Source organism: Halichoerus grypus, chromosome 6, assembly GCF_964656455.1.
Source record: "Halichoerus grypus chromosome 6, mHalGry1.hap1.1, whole genome shotgun sequence".
Taxonomy (NCBI): Eukaryota; Metazoa; Chordata; class Mammalia; order Carnivora; family Phocidae; genus Halichoerus; species Halichoerus grypus.
This window is the reverse complement of record NC_135717.1, coordinates 137132470-137153563: the sequence shown is the minus strand read 5'-3', so window position 1 is coordinate 137153563 and position 21094 is coordinate 137132470. Positions and strand designations below refer to the sequence as shown.

Below are 21094 nucleotides of genomic sequence, written 5' to 3'. Positions count from 1 at the left end.
ATATGTGTAAATTAGCCAGTGTGGAGTGAGCTTCCAATTCTGATGTAGCAATGATAGTGGAAAAGGAGTATTTGGGAACAGGTTCCTTTTGACTTGAAGCAAAAGAGAGAGACAAAGGATTATATAAAGGCTGTGAGTCAGTCTTAATGCCATATTAGGGATATAACATTCGGCTTGTTATCAGTACACCTGACATTTGGATTCCATTCTTTTGATTTTCCCAGCAGTAGCCAAACCATATTCTTTGCAGACATCTATCCTGAAAAGGGTTTCCAGACTTACAGTGTCCTATTGTTGGACAATGAGTGAATAGAAGGGGAACATGGAAGCTGCTAATCTCTTTGTTCAGTGCTCCTCTGATAAAAATGACTTGCTTTAAGTCACTATATACTAATACATCTTATACAGATAAGTGAGTTTGGAGAAGAAAGTTAGCCCTTTTTATTGCTTAAATGGAGCTTCCTACGAGTTCAGTGCCATTTTTAGGATTGGTTTTGTTTAAAAGCGACTTCCACTTCTCACCAAAAATTCCCACTGAAATAACCAGAATACTTGGAAAATAATGAGAAATAAAGTGGACATCAGTATCTTGAAAAGGATAACACCCTCTGCGAGTTGAGGGGAAAGGATTCAGGCAGTACAATTGTCCCAGATTATTGCTTTGAGAGAGTTTCCAGGCCATAGCTGGGGGGTTGGGAGTTAGGAAACCAGCAGAAGCTTGATGGATTCACACAACTGACAGGCAGAGCTGATTGGGGAGACCAAGAAGGCAGGAGTTTAGAGAATATAGTACTGGGGAGGTGAAAATCTCACTGTGATACAACTGTAGAGATCTACAGAGAATCCTCATGGTCAATTCAGCAGAGCATTAATCAGCATGTATGTGAAGAAACTACCTGAGGCCTGGGAAAGAACCATTCTAAAAACTAGAAGAAAGATGCTAAGACTTAAACAGGGCCAGGAATAGAGCCTGTTACTACTAGCCACTGGAAAATACCAATTTCTAGGGCATTGGTAGAGTATGCACAAGAATCTTGCTTTGCAAGAACCAAAAGAATTTTAAAAATTTCAGGTAATGTAACTGTATTCCAGAAGACAGTTCAAGAATATTTAGAGATATATAAATAAACCCAGCATTCAACAAGGCAAAATTTACAAATTTGGGAATATAATAATATTCCAAAAATAATTCCCAAAAATAATATAATTTACCCAGCAGCATGATAAGAAGCAGGAAAATTTGACCCACAATGAAGAGGGAAAATCAGTCCATTGAAACTAACCCAGAACTAACCTAGATGCTAGAATTGGGAGGGAAAACATTAAAATAATGATTATAACTGTATCCCATATGATTAAAAAGCTAGATGAAAGATTAAACATACTAGATACGGTCATTGATTGATTAGTGAACTTAAGATAAAGCAATAAGACTATCTGAAATTAATCACAGAAGAAAAAAATCAGGAAAAGAGAGAAGAGAACATCAGTCAACTGTGGAAAACTTCAAGTGGCCTTCTACATGAGTAACAACTCTGCAAGGGAGTAGCAAACGAGAATGACAGAAATATTTGAAGAAATAATGGCAAATGTTTTTCAAAATTTGATTTAAACTATAGAGATACAGTTCCAAGAAGCTCGTTATACTGCAGCAGAAAAAACTGCAGTGCATTATTATGAAATTGCTCACGACCTGTAATAAAGGAAGAATTGTAAAAGTGAGAGCAAAAAGACACATAAAGTACAAAGGAATAAAGAAAAGATTATAGTAGATTTCTTGTTGGAAACAATACAAGTGAGATGACAGTGGAGTAAGATTTTTAAAGTCCAGAAAAACAAACAAATGAAACAAACAAACAAAAAATTCCAGTACATAGAATTCTATTTCCAGTATAAATACCTTCCAAATGAAGGTGTGTTTTTAGATACTCAAAAGAAACTCAAAAGAAAATGCTAAAAAATTCTCTTTTGATAGAAATGTGCATAAATAAGAACTAATCAACAAAATGTCAAATATTTACCTGTGTATAATGGCCACAAACTTTGGAACATGATAGGGTATTATAATCATAAAATTCGGTTTCATTAAACCAAGCAACAACAGTAAATTTTGGTGAAAATATGCTTAATCCACCTAACCAGATATTTTCTCCAACAAATTGAAAAGTTGGATGGCATCTGTATGATATTGATAAACAGGAGTTGTGTTTGAATCTGCACTTGTTTGCCCACGCTTTAGCAACCTTCGCTAAACCATCATCCCAAGTCTGAAAGATAAAATAATTTAAATTGAATCATGCATATTTGCTTGGATTAAAGCTATTCTAATGATCGTAATACAATTTTGTTTAAGTTTATTTTAATAAAATATAGATTTTTTTGGTATTATGTTTACAGTTATTCATTTTTTTAGTTCTACTTCAGAAACATTTAGTACCCACTCTATGGCAGTTTATCTTTGAATTTCCAATACCTTGCAGATGGCCTTGTACACTAGAGGCACTCAACAAATATATTCGAATGTGATTTAAGTAAGTCAAGAGTTCACAGTCTAGTAATTCGGGTCATGCAAATATATCATAAGTGAAAGATGAGTACCCATTTATAAGTAAAAAGGGAAAGTGCCTCTTAGCACACCAGGAATAGAATTTCCTTAATTTGATCAAGAGTATCTACCAAAACCAAAAAAACAAACAAAAAATGCTACAACAGGCATCAATATAATGGTGAAATATTGAAAGCTTTCCCCCAAGATTGGGAATGAAACAAGATGTCTCATTTTCTCTATTTAAAATAATACAGGAAGTTAGTTGGTATAATAAAATATGTGAGCTATAAATACATAAGAAAAAAGACATAAAATGTATAATGACTGGAATCTGTTATTATTCATAGATAACAAGACTGGGTACATAGAAAATTCAAATGAATACACAAACAAAACTATGGGAAAAAAGTGAAATTATCAGTTTCCAGATATCAGGAAAATATACAAAATTATATTCCCATATATACTTCAGAAACAAATAATTAAAATATAACAAATATATAAAAATAAATTCAATAAATGATATAAAAAAATCTCTACACTAAAAAAGCTACAAAAACATCACTAAGATTAATTTGTAAAGACTTAAATAAATGGATATATGTAAAATGTTTATGAATGGGAAGATTTAATATAGATAAAGGATTGGATATTGATATTTAATCCACTTCTAAAAAAATCCAAGTAGCTTTTTTTTTGGTGGAAATTGATTTCAAAATTTATATAGAAATTCAAAGAACCAACAATAGCTAAGACAATCTTTAAAAAGTAAAACAAGGCTAGAGGACTTACTGTACCAGATATCAAGACATCATAAATCTACACAAAGACATTGTGGTATTGGTATAAAATATGGATAGACAAATATCCCAATGAAACAGAATAGAGTCCAGAATCAGTTTTTGACAAGAGTGGCAACATCTTAATGTAGGTATTATTGGCAAGATGATTTTTTTAATTTAAGTAAGCTCTATGCCCAATGTGGGGCTTGAACTTACAACTCCAGGATCAAGAGTCACATGCACTGCCAACTGAGCCAGCCCCTGGCAAGATGAATTTTTAAAATATTTTTATTTCAAATTAATCGTAAATTCACAAGAGGTTACAAAAATAGTACACAGAGGTCCTGCACAAACTTTGCCTGGTTCCCCCTCGATAATGTTTTATGTAACTATAAAACTATATCAAAATGAAGAAATTGACATTGGTACAATCAACAGACCTTAAGATTTCAGTAGTTTGGGCGCCTGGGTGGCTCAGTTGGTTAAGCAACTGCCTTCGGCTCAGGTCATGATCCTGGAGTCCCGGGATCGAGTTCCGCATCGGGCTCCCTGCTCAGCGAGGAGCCTGCTTCTCCCTCTGACCCTCCCCCCTCTCATGTGCTCTCTCTCATTCTCGCTCTCTCAAATAAATAAATAAAATCTTTAAAAAAAAAAAAAAGATTTCAGTAGTTTTACATGCATTCATTTGTGTGTGTATGTGTGTAGTTTTATGCAATTTTATCACAAGTAACCACCCCCATGATCAAGATACATAACAAACTGTTCTATCATCACAATGATTCCTCATACTAATGTTTTAAAGTCATACTCATTCATTCCCCCATCTAGTCACTATCACTAATGTGTTCACCATCTCTATAATTTTGTCATTTCAAGAATGTTATATAAACAGACACGATATGTAACCATTTTGAGATTGTTTTTTTTTCACTCAACAGAATTCCCTTGAGATCCGTCCATAATGTTCCATGTGTTCATAGTTTATTCCTTCTCATTGCTGAGTGGTATTCCACAGTATGGATATACCACAGTTTGTTTAACCTTCACCTACTGATGGAAATTTGGATGTTTACCAGTTTGGGTTATTACAAATAAAGCTGCAATGAATGTGTGTGAACAGGTTTTTGTGTAGCAGTTAAGTTTTCCTTTTTCTGGGAAAAAAGGAAAAGGAAAAAGTGCCCTAAGAAGGCAATTGTTGGGTCATATGTTAAGTGTACATGTGTTTTTTTAGAATAAAAGGCCAAACTATTTTCTAGAGCAGCTGCAACATTTTAGATTTTACATTCCCACCAGCAAAGTATGACAGATAGAGTTTTTCTACATCCTCTTGAATATTTGATGTTGTCACTGTTTTTTATTTTAGTTTTTCTAATTGGTGTGCAGTAATACCACATTGTGGTTTTAATTTGTATTTCCCAATGGCTAATGTGTTGAACATATTTTCCATTTGTGTGTCCTTGTAGTGAAATGTCTCTTCAGTATCTTGTTCATTTTCTTTTTTCTTTTATTTTTTATTGATGAGTTTTGAGAGTTCTTTATATATATTCTAGACAGCAGTTCTTTGTGAGATAAGTGGTTTGTGTATATTTTCTGCTATTCTGTAGCTTGTCTTTTTATGTATTAACAAGGTATTTTAAAGAGCAAAAGTTTTTAATTTTGATGAGGTTTAACTTACTGACTTTTTTTTAACTTGCAGTTTTGATGTCATGTATAATCAAAGTAATCTGCCATATTAGGAAGCCTCAATAGCTGTAGATTCTGAGGCTTTTCCCCACTTTCCCTTCTAAAAGTTTTATAGTTTTGTGTTTTACATTTGTTCTAATTTTTGTATAATATGTAAAGTTTAGGTCAAAAATTTTTTTTATTGTTTGTTTTTTCTTTTGCTTATGAATGTCAAAAATCTGTAGAGTTGTTCATAGTATACACGTGAAGGATCTGTAATAATATGCCTGATTCATTCCTGATATTGGTTATTTGTGCCATTATCTTTTTTATTAATCTTTTCAAAGAATCAGCTTTATATTCCACTGATTTTTTTCCTATCATTTTAATTTGCAACTTACATTGATTTTTCCTCTTCCATTATTTTCTTCCTTCTGCATGTTTATTTTGCTTTTTTCTTGTTTCTTTAGATAGAATTTAGATTATTTAAGAGCTTTCCCCTTTGTAATATAGCCATTTAGTGCTATACATTTCCCTCTCAGCACTGCTATGGCTGTATTCCATAGGTTTTGATATATTGTATTTTCAGTGTGTATTTTGAAGTTTTCCTTGAGATTTCCTCTTTGACCCATGGATTATTTATAAGTGTGTTTAATTTCCAAGTGTTTAAAGAATTTCTTATTATCTTTGTGCTATAGATTTCTGGTTTGATTTCATTGTGTTCTAAGAACATACTCTATATAATTTCAGTTGTCTTAAATTTGTTGTTTTCACTTTATGGTTCAGGATATGGTCAATCTTGGTTAATGTTCCACAGGCACTTCAAAGGAATGTGTATTACTTAGTTGTTGAGTGCAGTCTTCTATAAATGTAGTTAGATCCTAGTTGGTTAATGGTATTAAGTTCTTCTATATCCTTGCTGATTTTCTGTCTGCTTGTTGAGCAGAGTGTTGAAATTTTCAAATGTAATTGAGAACTTTTCTATTTCTTCTTTCAGTTCTATTGGTATTCCTTCCTATATTCTAAAGGTCTGTTGTTTGGAGCATACAAATTTTTTATTAAAATTTCTTTGATGGATTGATTGTTGTATCATTATGTAGTGTTGTTCTCTGGTGTATTTCTTCGCTCTGAAATCTACTCTATCTGATATTAATAAAGCGACTCCTGCTTTCTTTTGATTAACTTTCATATGACCTGTCTTTCTCCAACCTTTTACTTTCAATCTACCTATATCATTATATTTGAAGTGAGTTTCTTGGTAATCGCATATTGTTGGCTCATGTTTTTGTTCTTTTTTTTAAAATTCATTCTGATATTCTCTGTTTTTTAATTGATGTATTTATACCATTTACATTTAATGTCCTTATTGATAAGTTAAAGCATAATCCTACCATTTTATTGTTTATTTTTAATTATCCCTTTGTTTTTCATTCCTGTTTCACTTTTCCTGCCTTCCTGTGAGCTACTTGAACATTATTTAGAATTGCACTTTGATTTATCCATAGTGTTTTTTAGTATATATATATATATGTTTTAGTGGTTGCTATAGATATTACATAATTTATGTAACTTTTCACAAACTACTGGGGTCAGCATTTTACCAGCTTGACTGAAGTATAGAAATATTGCTTCCATTTATGTTCTTTTACCACTCACTCCACCAATAATATAATTATCTTAAATATTTCTTCCACATATATTAAGAACTATATCAAACAATATTATAAAATTTGCTTCAACTGTCAAACCTAATTTAGAAAACATAATGGAAGAATACTTTGTTATATTTACCCATATTTTTACCTTTTGCCTTGTTTTTTCTTCGTCCCTGATATTCTGAGGGTCTTGTTTCATCATTGTCTTAGTGTTTGAAGAAATTTTCTTAGCTATTCTTTTAGAATGGGTCTGCTTATGACAAATTATTTAGTTCTTCGAATCTGAGAGTGTTTTTTTGTTTGTTTGTTTGTTTGTTTTAATTTAATTTTATTATGTTATGTTAATCACCATTTTATTATGTTATGTTAATCACCATACTGTACATCATTAGTTTTTGATGTAGTGGTCCATGATTCATTGTTTGCATATAACACCCAGTGCTCCTTAATTTCATCTTAATTCCTGAAGTATATTTTCTTTGGGTAGGATTCTTGGTTGACTATTCTTTGAAATTGAAATTGAAATTGAAAATGTTGTACCACTTCCTCTGGGCTTCTGTGATTTGGATGAGAAATTTGATGACATTGAAATTGTTGTTTTCCTTTAGGTAATGCATTGTTTTTTTTTTTTCCCCACTGCTTTTAAATTTTTTTCCTTGTCTTAAATTTTCTGAAGTTTGATTATGATGTATCTTGGCATGAATTTCTTTGGGCTCATCATATATGGGCTTCACTCAGATTTATTGTGCATGTTTTTACCCAAATTTTGGAAGTTCTCAGCCACTATTTCTTAGGATATTTTTTCTGCCCCTCCCCATCTTTCTCCATTCCTTCTGGGACTCCAGTGACATGAATAGATATTTTGTTCTTGCTGTATAGATTCCTGATGATCTGTTTATTTTTTTGTCTTTGGTCCATTTTCTCTCTATTGTTCAGATTTGGTAATTTCTATTGTTCTATTTTCAGGTTTACTCATTTTTTCTTTTGTCGTATTCATTCAGCTATTGAGCCCATCCAGTGAGGTTTTTTTTTTTTTTTTAAAGTAATCTCACACCCAACATGGGGTTCAACCTCATGACCCCAAGATTAAGAGTCTCATGCTCTACTGACTGAGCCAGTCAGGCACCTCCATCCAGTGAATTTTTATTTTGGTTATTATACTTTTCAGGTGTATAATGTCCATTTAAATCTTCTTTATAACTTCCATTTCTTTGCTGAGACTTTTCTACTTTTTCATTTGTTTTAAGCATTTTTATGAGTGATCTTTGAAGCATTTTTATGATGAGTCCTTTAAAACTTCTGTCAGATAATTCTAATATCTGTGTCATCTGGGTGTTGGCATCTGTTGTGTTTTCTCATTCATGTGGAGATTTTTTTGGTTCTTGGTAGGATAAGTGATTTTTCATTGCATGCTTGATATTTTGAGTTTTATGTTATGAGACTCTAGATTTTACTTAATCCTCCTGTTTTAGGAGAACTTCACTAACACTGTTCCAGTGGGGAAAAAGGAATACTGCCTCTTTATCACTTGATTGGTGGATGAAAGTCTAGGCTTCCCACTCTTACTATCCTTGTGGGATACCTTGTTGCTACTGGAAGGAGATGGACATCTACGTTCCCCTTTTGCTTTTGCTGACATCATCATCCCACTGGGATAGTAAGGGTTGCCTTTTTATCACCAGGTGGGATGAAAATCTAAGCTCCCTACTTGGCCTCTGCCAATACCACAGGAGAGGAAGGAGTATCTCAATACCTTGTGGGACTGGAAGTCCTGACATGGCCTCCACTGATACGATGGGAAGGTTGTTATGAGGGCCACTTCATTACTGCTGGGTGGTAGTAAAAATCCAAGTTCCATGATTGGCTTCTTCTGATAACCCTGGCTGAGAAGGGAAAGGGAACCATATTACTGCCTCATGAGGGCTAGAAGCTTCCTCACTTAGCCTCCTCTGGCACAACATTGGTAGAGAGGAGGTAAGAGGGGTGGTTTACTAGCATCAGTCAAGGATGATAGCTTAGGCTCTCCACTTAGCCTTTGTTAAAAAAGATAGGAGCGTTGTTGCTTCCCTTCCTCACCACCACTGTTATTTGTCCAGAATAGGATGGTTATTGTTTAAAAAAAAAAAAAAAAGGTTTCTTCCTTACTAGACTGCCTTTTTCTTTGTCAAGAGAGAGCAGTCTTTTCTTGAGGTTTTATTTTCTGTATCCATTGGTATTTCTGGATTTTAGGCTTCTTTCATACTTAGTCCAGGATATACAGGAGTCAAAAAGGAAATACATGGAACTCACCCTGTGTCAATCCTTGAGTCTTGGCGTCTCTAGCTACGTTTTCTGCTTTTTTTCTTTACAACTTTAAGAGTCTTCTAATATTTGTCTTATATGTAATATCTGAGGTTTTTATCTATACTTAATGGGAGGGATAGTGCAAATGGATCTACTCATGTCAGGAAGATGATTTTTTAAATTTTTTGCTCATTGTACATCCCATTTCTATCTCATAACTCCAAAAAAGACATTCCCAGCAGGTAGATAGGTTCTCTGTAATTCCTTGCCTCAAGAATTGTGGTCATGGCAGAAAGCTTAAGTAGCTAAAAATAAAGGCTACTACCAGTATTAGAATCATAGCCTTGAGCATACAGCAAGATTTCAAAGGGAATAGTAGGATGGTAGCCTAGGAAAGTAGACTATCTAACATAGTTCTCCCAGTGTCATAGAACTGTCCTGGAATCATGTCCAAACCTGGAAGGATAGTGATATTGGCATCCCAATGGTGACTAGTTTGGAAGGATAATAATGATTATTGACTTGATTATTAAAATGATTCCCCTATCTTTTGGAACAAAGACCCAAGGTTTTTTTGTATAATAATGGGGAGAAAGGAGTCCCTAAAATGTTTAAGATTGCATTTTTAATACCCTTATCAACGTGAAGACTAAAAATTACAATTAGGGTGACTTAATGGAAATAAATAAATGACATTTCATTTCCATTTTAAGATTGTATATTTAAATTCATACTACTAATTTCATTGGCTAACTACTTATATTTTTTGATATTTTAATCATTCATATTCCTTCAAACTACAAAAATAGTTACATGAAAAACTTTGTTTACAGTAGCCAAGAGAGACATCAGCAGGTCCTAGAGGATGATTCATAATTTACTTTTCTGAAAAAATGAATAGACTGAGTGATGAGTTCTCATATACCACCCCTCACCAAAAATTATACATACTTGGAAGAAGTAAGATACCACAAACATAGAACATCCATTTTTTTCATAGTTACTATAAGACAGATACAATTGCAGAACCAAACAAGAAATCAGCAATAGCAAACAAGTATTTTCAAGCCAGGCATTTTCACTTAATATATTCCTAGCTATAGCTTTTATGCAATTCATTCCTTTTCCAAGATATTTCAATTTAGCTATAGACTCTGGAGGTGTTACCTCCTCTTAACACCTTTGAGAATCCTAGTTTTTTGCCTGAATCATTGGGAGGTTTTTTCATTTTAAAAGCAAAAAAAAAAAAAAGACCAGCTTAAATTTGGTATATATTTTTTTATTTGTTAAGATTTTATTTATTTATTTATTTGAGAGAGAAAGAGAGCACTCAAGTAGGGGGAGGGTCGGAGGGGGAGGGAGAGGGAGAGAGGCTCACACTGACTCCATGTTCAGGGTGAAGCCCAGTGCAGGGCTCCATCACACGACCCTGAGATCATGACCTGAGCTGAAACCAAGAGTCAGATACTTAACCGACTGAGCCACCCAGGTGCCCCTAAATCTCGTATATATTAAAAATATATATATTAGTTAAAACATAGTTCTAATGGGGAAGTGAGTAGGGGGATGGGTTAGCCCGATGATGGGTATTAAGGAAGGCACGTGTTGTAATGAACACTGGGTGTTATACGCAAATAATGAATCATGAAACACTACATCAAAAACTAATGATGTACTGTATTGTGACTAACATAACATAATAAAAAAAAACAAAACACAAAAAAAACCCCATAGTTCTAATGTAGAATATCTTGTACCAAATCATCCCCTATCAAAAGTATGGTACAAGAGAAAATTACTCTCTCATTCTAATTAATATCTGATGGGTAAGGAATTATATGCATTTAAAACATGTATTTCAAGCCAGTTCAAACACACATAATATGTATAAATTATAATTATCTAGATGTATGTATAACTAAAAAAAATCTATTTGCATTTTAGAATCCCAGGGACTCTATAAAGCTCATTTTCCCCCTGATTGAATAATGTAATTAAACATCTTTCTAGAAAAAATATTTTAATGTCTCCTTAGATCTGGCAATGCTTTCACCTAACAATTGTTATTAAGTCTCTAGCTGTTCAGGAAAAATTTTATTGAGTAATATTCTGCCTTAACATGTAAATAGAAGAATTTGACATGCTTATAGACATAAATTTTAAAAAGCCCAATCACCTGTCTTCTGCCTAACCTAAACTCCAGTACACTCTGCAAGCTCTTCTGATAAAAAGTCCTTATATTATGAATTACATCCATATCACTGAAACTTCTCTACACAAGGAGGAATAAAAAAACCTACTAAGAAATTCTTCAAAATATAAACTAAAAACAAAGAGAATTATAATAGATTCATGTGATGGAGAGTTTCCACACTATATTTTAAAAAAGGTGTTTATATAATCATGATGCTTGTACTTGTGCTGTGACAAGAAACGGTATATTGTGCATAGGGTTGAGGGCAGGAGGATGTTGGGATATGTCAGTACACTACTGCAGAATTTATGCTATATATGGATAATATAAAAAAGAATGATAATGAGTAATAAAAATAGTATAACAGTCAATGTTCAAAATTCCTGAAAGGATTATAAGAAATGATGCAAATAACTAAAATAATACTGAAAAAAATCAGATTTATTGAGGTATCATTGATATAGAAAAAACTTTACATATTTAATGTGTATAATTTGATGAGTTTTGACATATGCAAACACCCATGATACCATCACCATAATCCAGGTAATAGACATGACCATCACCTCCTGGAGTTTCCTTATGTCCCTTTGGTGTTGTTTGTTTGTTTTTGTGGTAAGAATATTTAACATGAGATCTATGTTCTGCACAAATTTTCAAGTGCCCCATACCATATTGTTAACTATAGGCACTATGCTATATGGCAGATCTCTAGAACTTATTCATCTAACATAACTGAAACTCTGAATAACAATTCCCCAATCCCCCCTACTGCCTCACCTCCCAGCCCTGACAACCACTATTATATTTTCTGCTTCTATGAGTTTGACTATTTTAGATACCTCAAATGTAGAATCATGTAGCAGCATCTGTCCTTCTGTGACTGACTTATTTCACAGATGACAAGATTTCCTTCTTTTCTTAAGGCTAAATAATATCCCATTGCATGTATATACCACATTTTCCTTTCCCATTCATCTGTTGATAGATTCTCGGATTGTTTCTGTATCTTGGCAATTGTGTATAGTGCTGCAGTGAACATGGAAGTATAGATCCCTCTTCAAGATCCTGATTTCTGGATCTTATAGTAGTTCTAGTGTAATTTCTTGAGTAATCTCCATATTGTTTTCCATAGCTGCAGCACAATTTTACATACCCACTAACAGTGTACAATAGTTCCAATTTCTCTATAACCTCACCAACACTTGCTATATTAAAATTTATTTGTGTCACTTTTAGCATAACAAACATTTGCAATTAAGAAGAACAGCAATCTGAATATAAATGTCATATTAATTCAACAAAAATATGGGGAAGAAATGAGAAGAAAATAAGATGATGCTAAACCTCTTATTTTAGAATAGCAAGAAATCAGTAGATATTTATTCTTTACATTGGTAAAGCAATTATCCAATGAATGACTTTGGGAACTCTTGTCATATTGCCTGTCAATGTGCTAGCTGGGGTAGGGGGCTCCCCCTTGTACCCCCAAGAGAGGTTGAATCCTGACTCACCTTCTCTACAACCTGTGCCAGTAAAGAATTAAATTTTATTAAGCCACTAACATTTCAGGGTTTATTTTATACCACAGCCTAGCCTAGCCTCATAAAACTTACTGCTAGAAGTAGAGTGAAGCCATAATAAAAATCTAAATTCAAACCACCCTGAGACCTAGGTAAGAAGGAGCCCTGCTCTGGGCTCAGATTTTATAAGACATTAGATATTATACCCCCCTCCCCAACACGGTGTATTATAAAATGACCACTAGATGGACATGAACACCAGAATGGTGAATAATTTTATGTTTATAAAAATATACAAGAAGACTTAAATTTTCAAAAAACATTTTTTAAATATGTAAAATTTTTATTCATCCATTATAACTTTGCCTTTTAATTTTAATAGAGTTTCAATTATTTCAGAAGAAATGAAAATTTAGTTACTGATAACATTAATGAAAATTAGCAAAATTATTCTGATCAAATCCAGATCTGAACAAGTTAGGTGAAATCCCTGAAAACCACACAGTCTTTACTAAATAAAGATTTAATTACGAGCAAACAATGAGACTGTAGGCTTCCATTTTTATTCTTCCTTTAGCCCACAAATGATGGTAAGCTTGCCTGAATCATGTGGGGAATTTAATAGTTAGCTGGCAAACAGTGAGGAAACTTATGTCAGGGGCAGGAATCCATGTGATTCAGGGCCAAAACATCTGAAAAAATGTGATCTATAACTCAGGAGGGAGACCATGAGTTCATTGAACTTGAAGCTCTAAGCAGAGATTGGAAAACAGAGCAACAGTGTTTGTTAGTTGTAGTGTGTGTTCAACAAGATTATTTTAGGAGTAAAATAACTGGCCAGCTTGGAAGCAGAAATAAAAGCTAGAATCAAGAAATGTGGGGCTTTGGGGGCACCTGGGTGGCTCAGTCGGTTAAGCGTCTGCCTTCGGCTCAGGTCATGATCCCAGGGTCCTGGGTAGAGCCCTGCATCAGACTCCCTGCTTAGCAGGGAGTCTGCTTCTCCCTCTGCCTCTGCTGCCCCCCCTGCTTGTGCTCTCTCTCCGCCCCCCTCAAATAAATAAATAAAATCTTAAAAAAAAAAGAAATGTGGGGCTTTTGAGACATGGAAAAGAGACTGCTTCTATATAGCATATAATAAGATATGAGTTGTTAAAAAGTCTTTGAGAGACATGTCCTAAAACTTTCATGTGATTAGAAAAGCTCAGGACAAAGAGATGAAGTATATAACTCCAAGGAAATCCTCTTAATTGATTAAACAGTGCCTCAGCAAATGAACAGATTAGGGTGTATCCATTTCCCCAAAACTCACATTTCAAGAAAACTGGCATTAAGATGAACAAGAAAAACACCACAGTGAGAAAACAAAAAAAGACTTGAAAATTTCTCTAACTGGTACTTTAAGTGTGGGTATTGGTATTTGGAATTGACTGGAGGCATACAGCTCAAAGACCTTCAGAGCTTTTGAGACAGATGTATTTCCAAAGATATTGGAAACCTATTATGAAAAAAGTCTGTGAATGTTGGATACTTTAAATGACCATTGGACCTTAAACTTCCATGGGCAGAAAGCAGTCTGAGAAGGCTATGGCTCAAAGATGGCATATTTCCCAATACCCAATTCAAGTTGGCCAAGGAGGATGACAGATAAGGAAGAACATTTTAGAGGGAGAAGATAGGTATCACAGAAAATAATGGACTAGGGAACTCCTACCTCCTCCAATCAAAAAAACTTTTTTGGCCTCCAGTATAGTACTATCTCCTATCTAAAGATTGCAGAATCATTTTGAACCAATGATTACTGTGTGGCTCCCGTTCTTCCACTTTCTGAATAGAAGTGTTTGTTATGGTTGTCTTGTCTTGTGCTGCCATTGAATATTGTTTGTGTGGAGGACAGACACAGTCGCTAGGCCAAGAGTATCCACAACCAATCTTGTTGGGTCGTTGCATACCACTCAGAGATATTAAGACTCTGCTTCAGTAATTGAACAAGATATTGGGCTTTATCCTTTGGAGGAGGCCTTGAATTGTTCTATTAATGGGAGGGAAGGAATAAAGAATGAATGAATAAATGAATGAATGAATGAATCAATCAATCAATAAATACCTGATGACCATAAAAGCAGTCTGTGCTTGAGACATTTAATGCAAGCATGTTAGGGTTATCAGACTAATTCTGGCCAGACGGATATGAGTGGGAATGACATATATCACCTTCAGGTCTCATTATACAAATACCTATACAATCTTCTAGCTTTCTCAATGGTGACTCTGAAAAACATATGTTGGCATGATGGAACCAAGATATAAACAGCCTATGGCGTTGCATGAAGAAGAAGTGATGTGAAGAATGTCCCAACCAGTATTGGACTTTGTGTGAGGGAGATACTAAACCTATATTGTTTAAAGAATTATGCTAAGTGAAATGAGTCAGATAGTGAAAGACAAATACTGCATGATCTCACGTATATGTGGAATCTAAAAAAACAAACTCATAGATACAAAGAACAGATTGGTGGTTGCTCGAGATGGGGGTGGGTGAAATTGGTGAAGGAGGTCCAAAGGTGCAAACTTCCAGGTTTAAGGCAAGTAAGTTCTGGGGATATACAATAAAACATGATGATGTGACTGTACCTAACCATACTGTATTGTATATTTGAAAGTTGCTAAGCAATTAGTCTTAAACATTCTCATCCTAAGGAAAAGAATTGTAACTATGTGAGGTGATGGACGTTAACTAAACTTGTGGTAATCATTTCACCATATATACATATATCGAATCATGTTGTACACTTTAATACAATGTTATATATCAATAAAAAAATGGAAAAAAAAGGCCTGAAAGCTTTCAGGGTTTATTTGTTAACATAGCATCATAGTCTACCATTTTCTGATAAATACAGAGTTTTTTTTTTTTTAAGTTTAAGTAATAATCTCTATACCCAATGTGGGGCTTGAACTCACGACCCCAAGATTAAGAGCCACATGCTCTACCAACTGAGCCAGCTGGGTGCCCCTGATAAATATAGAAATTGACATGAGAAATGAGGTGCTTAGTTTTCCTGGATGATCAGTAGTGAAAGACAGGAGAATCCTGTTGAAGACTCAGCCAGCAGTTAGCACTTCGGCTTCTGGCCAAGTTGGAGTAGCAGGACCAGATTTACCTTCCCACTTGAAAAAAAATATGTGAAAAAGCAGGTGTCAGCACACATAACATGAGGCAAAAAAGGCCAGTGCTCCCTGAGGGTAGGGAAACTAACAAGGTAATCCTCAGCTTACTGCCTTGAGAGAATTTTCAGGCCATAAAGAAGTACCAGGAAAGAGAGACCTGCATGGAGAGAGAATTCCAAAGACGTTCAGAGGGTCCTGCTTGAGTATTTAGCAAAGTATTGATTAGCACATGTATATGAGGAACCTACCCAAAGTCAGGGAATGAATCACTCAAAAAGGTAGGAGAAATATTACCTAATGCTCACTCAGTCCTGGGAATAGTGCCTCTTCTCACTAGCCAGACTGGAAAACCTCATAATCTTGGGGATTGTATAGAGTACTCAGAAGGATCTTGGCTTAGTTGTGGGAGATATTTATCCCTAGCCTAAACCATTGTTTTGTTCTGCCCAACAAATCTTAAAAACAAGACTCAAATGGATCAAAATGCCAGGTAACATGAATGCATGACAGGAAGAAAGTCCAGAATATTTATAGAAATACAAAAATAACCATCACCCAACAAAGTAAAATTAGCAGTATCTGGCATCTGATAAGAAATTATCTGCATACAAAGATGCAAGAAAATACAACTCCAAATGAGAAGAAAAATCAATCAATGAAAATCAAACCAGGACTGACACAGATGTTAAAATTAGTAGACAAAGCAAGACTGAGAAAAAAAAATTAAAGGAGCATCAGTGAACTGTGGGAAACTTCAAATGGTATGATGTACGTGTAACTGGAGTCTCTAATATTTTAGTAGACAATGGCTCAAATTTTTCTCTTTTGATTAAAATCTGCAGATCCCAAAATTTCAATGAACCCCAGGAAACATGAACAATGTGATACCAGGGCACATCAGATTGCTCAAAACCAAGGATAAAGGGAAATTCTTAAAAGCCACCAAGGGAAAAATGCATATGATATACATGGGAACCAAGAAAATGATCCAGCAGATTTCTCATCACAAATAATGTATGAGAAGATAGAAGACAGTGCGGTAACATCTCTAAGGTTCAATTTAGAATTCCACACGCAGTGATAATATCTAGCAAAAATTAAGGAGATCAAAAGGTGTCCAAAGATACAGATTTCCAGTTATAAGATAAATAAGTACTATCCATATAATGTACAACATGATTGATGAGGAGAATGAAAGCAAAAGAAATGTGGATAAAATTAAATTTCCTTACAACCTGCAGCCCATTGACGAATACTTGAGACAGGCAGAGTAGGAGATTCCTCAAAAAACTTTTATTTATTTTTATTTTTTTTAAAGATTTTATTTATTTATTTGAGAGAGAGCCCAAGCTGGGGGAGGAACAGAGGCAGAGGCAGAAGCAGGCTCCCCACTCAGCAGGGAGCCACTACCCGGGCTCAATCCCAGGACCCTGAGATCATGACCTGAGCCTAAGGCAGAAGGCAGACGCTTACCGCTTAGCCGCTTAACTGACTGAGCCACCCAGGTGCCCAACTCACAACTGTTTTAATGTTAATGCTTTGATAGAGGCAAAAAGTAACCTTAGCTTGACAATAGCCAGACCTCCAGGATCCTGTAAGTCCTCTTTAACATATGCAAACCCTTTTGGAAACTTCCTTTGTCTTTAGCCCCCTCTCCCAACTTAAAAGTATATAATCAATTGCTCCTCACAATCCCAGTGCAGCTTTTTCTGCCCTTGGGTCCTTGCCCTGTGCTTTAATAAAAACCCCTTTTTGCACCGAAAACATTTCAAGATTTCTTTCTTGATCATTCCCTCTTGGCCCACATCACATCAATGATGATTATGATTAACACTGCTATATGATATATAGGAAAGTTGTTAAGAGAGTAAATCCTAGGAGTTCTCATCACAAGGAGAAATTTTTATCCTTTTTTTCATTCTTTTTTTTGGTAATTGTATCTATATGAGAAGATGGATGTTACCTGAACCTATTGTGGCAATCATTTCACAATATATGTAAAGCAAACCCTCATGCTGTATGCCTTAAATATATACTGTGCTGTATGTCAATTATTTCTCAGTTCAACTGGAAAAAATATATAGTTAATAAAATTGCATGATAGGGAAAAGATTAAGGAGAAACAAAGACTTTTATAATATAAAAAATGGATAAGATTAAAATCAACAGACCAAAGTATAAGAAATGTTAATGTCATTTAGGCAGAAGGAAAATGATACTAGGTGGAAATATGGATCTGCACAAAGAAATGAAGAGCACCAGAAAATGTAAAGGGTAAAATAACAAAAGCTTCTGCACGTTTACAAACTCAAAACTATAAAATAAGGTAAATGCAAAGAAGGCTTGTTTCCATGTCTTCTCCACCCTAGTCTTTTCTTCACTCTCCTTCAGCTGGCTATTTAAATTTAAATTAATATTATGTATATCCTTTTATTGCTTCCTTTGGAGAACATAGCGTATACAGGTGTTTATATAGAATGTGTGTATATTTACATATATTTGCATATGTATATGTGTACATATTTACATATATATTCATAGGATGTATATATTTACATATATACACAAATATATGTGTATATATATTTAAATAGCATTTTAGTGACATAAGATAGTCCTTAAAAAATATTCAAATAAGTATGCAGGAAATGCTGTATAGCAAATCCATGTCATTGACCACCCTAACCTATTGGAGATTAAAGTACATATTATATATTAAACTAGTTTAACAATTTTGCATTAAAGAGATCAGTTTATTTTTGTTTAATCAAGTGTTTCCCAAACATTGTTGAAACCTCTCTCCCCTCAAAAAAATGCTTTCCCATATAGAATAGTGCAGTTTTGAACTTTAGTGCCTGAATTGTGATTTTATAATACTTTCATTTTATTTTCCGTTGGATAGAAAGGAAGAAAGCTGGAATAGATATGTTTTACAATGTAGCTACATCTGCATAGCACATAAGCAAAACTATGCTGTCAACATTTATGTTCATAATTTCATAATGATATATCTGCATGCAAGAAGAAATGCAAGGGAAATTTCTAGTGATAAAATTTATAGTCAAGCATTTATTTAAAAACTATAAATTCTTATATATAAATTTTTATTATCTATAAATTTTTAATAATCAATTTTATGCTCATTCTTCAGTAGAGTACTCTTTTGCCTTAATGTCTATATGATGGAAGTCTGCAAAAGACACCATCAGTTCAATGTTTTTGGAATTAAACTTCACATATTTATTATTTTTCATGGAAATGACAATCTGATATTCAAATGTTGATTTCACTATTTACATCCTTGTAAAACATTCTTAAAAATGAATACTACACATGTAGTACTGTTTCAACCTTGAGTTCATAAAATGTAAAAGGTAAGAGGACAAGAGAATCTCCATCCCTGTGCTATTTCTTTTATATGAAGTATCTTGGTTGTGCGGTTTGGGAAGTACTAGCCAAAATATGGGGGCGTGGTGGGGAAAGCTGTGAGAAGTTGCGAAGTACATTTATCAAGCCTTAGTGATGAAGACCAAGCAACTCCCAAACACCTCCCTTCTGGACCCACCACCCTCCACCCCTTCCCCCCACCCCCATCCCCATTCTTCTTCCTCCCTCGCCGCCCCCCCCCCCCCAAAGGGAGCTAAGCCTTGGCAAGATACAGCTTCAAGTTTTCCTTTTTCGTCCACTCTTATCGCTACCCTGGAGGATAGCCCGGCTAAGGCGTGATTCTTAACTGCATGCTGAAAGTCCAGATTAAATTCATACAAATGAGTCTATCAAATTTAGCTCCCAGATACCTTAGGATGAACCAGAGAAATCAGATCCCAGCCGGTTCTTTCTCACCATGTATTTCATGTCAGCCGCGGGGGGCCAGACTTTGCTACGCATTTCGTTATGAGCCTTGACGCATTGGTCTTTAAAACTCCGGTCTTCGATAGAGGGGACTTTAGTAGACGATTTACTGGCTACCAGACAGAGACCTAACGTCCATAAGCAACTCAGTTTTTTCGTCAGAACCATGGCGGGATGCAGAGTATGCTCTGACTGCGTGGACCAGTAACGGTTCTGCCCACCAATCTTCCTTGGCCCCTGGAGACCACGCTCTCTGCTGGCTCCATCCTCCCACAGAAGCTCGAGCTCAGCGTGGGGATGCTCAGCAGGCTGGCCCCCAGAGCGCAGGGCCAGAACCTGAGGCAAGACAAGCAGCAGGATTAGCCCATCACAAAGCCCTGGGCTACAGGAGAAAAGCCTGAGTCGCTGTCTGGTGCAGGGTTTTAACCATCCAGGGCACTTTCTGCGGACCCAATCCAGAATCACTTCGGAGGGCCCCTGAATTGCAATCCAGATTGCAACAAATAGGCGGCACAGTGTTATGTAAAAAGGCAACGTATTAGATGCTGAAAACGGACCAGGCCTGTACAAAACTCTATATATTAGTTACACATACTCAGCTTTCATATATAGTTTTATTGTTTTAAATAAACTGCAGCATTATACTGTCCATATCTCCAGAAATTGGTTATAAAGCAAGAATAGGCATTTTGTATACTCCACATAGTGTGATTATTGCTTTGCGGAACATTTAATAATTTGCGTTTGTTTTCTCATTTGGAGACAGACTGCCTAGAAAGATATAAATAGAGAGGTGCAGCCAAGTAGTTCCTCTGGACAAAATCTCATACTTGATATTTGAGTTTGGAACAAACCTATGGTTTGGTTACTAGTAAACTTCTGAGAAAGGATAGCTTTAGTGGGCATTCTAAAGACTAAGGCAGAGTACATTTGATCTTATTTTACCTACATTGCAATATAAACCAACTTCATTTAGTTTAATATTTTAAATCCATTATATCAGTTGTTATTTAATAACAAACAGCATTTTTTGTGTGTGACATTAAATGACATTTTCCAGTATTTCTGTGTTTCAAATAAATATCTTTATTTGGTGATTTGAGGTTGCTTACAATGCCATTTAATTCAAGTAAATACATATTTATATCTACTGTATATTCTAGTCGATAAATCTTGCCACTAAAAAAAACTTTGATGCAACTAGTTACCATTTTTAAATAGAAAATAGAAAATTAGGGGGTGCCTTGCTGGCTCAGTCGGTGGAGCATGCGACTCTTGATCTTGGGGTTGTGAGTTCAAGCCCCATGTTGGGTATAGAGATTACTTAAAAATAAAATCTTAAAAAAAAAAAAAGAAAGCAGAAAATTAAATTATAAAATGGGAGAAAAATACAAGGATCTTAATGGAAATTCTATTGAGTAGTGGAG

General features: G+C 34.8%; 1 protein-coding gene across 1 annotated transcript in view; it reads right to left on the bottom strand.

Annotated features, from left to right (window-relative positions):
• Positions 1-19835, bottom strand: part of GLIPR1L1 (GLIPR1 like 1) — a 32120-nt gene extending 12285 nt beyond the window's left edge. The window contains exons 1-2 of the mRNA XM_036091671.2: positions 19659-19835; positions 2022-2267 (exon numbers count right to left, since the gene is read on the bottom strand). Coding sequence (XP_035947564.2) covers positions 2022-2267; positions 19659-19835 — 423 coding nt within the window. The remainder of the gene's footprint in view (positions 1-2021; positions 2268-19658) is intronic.
• Positions 19836-21094: the final 1259 nt, after the last annotated feature.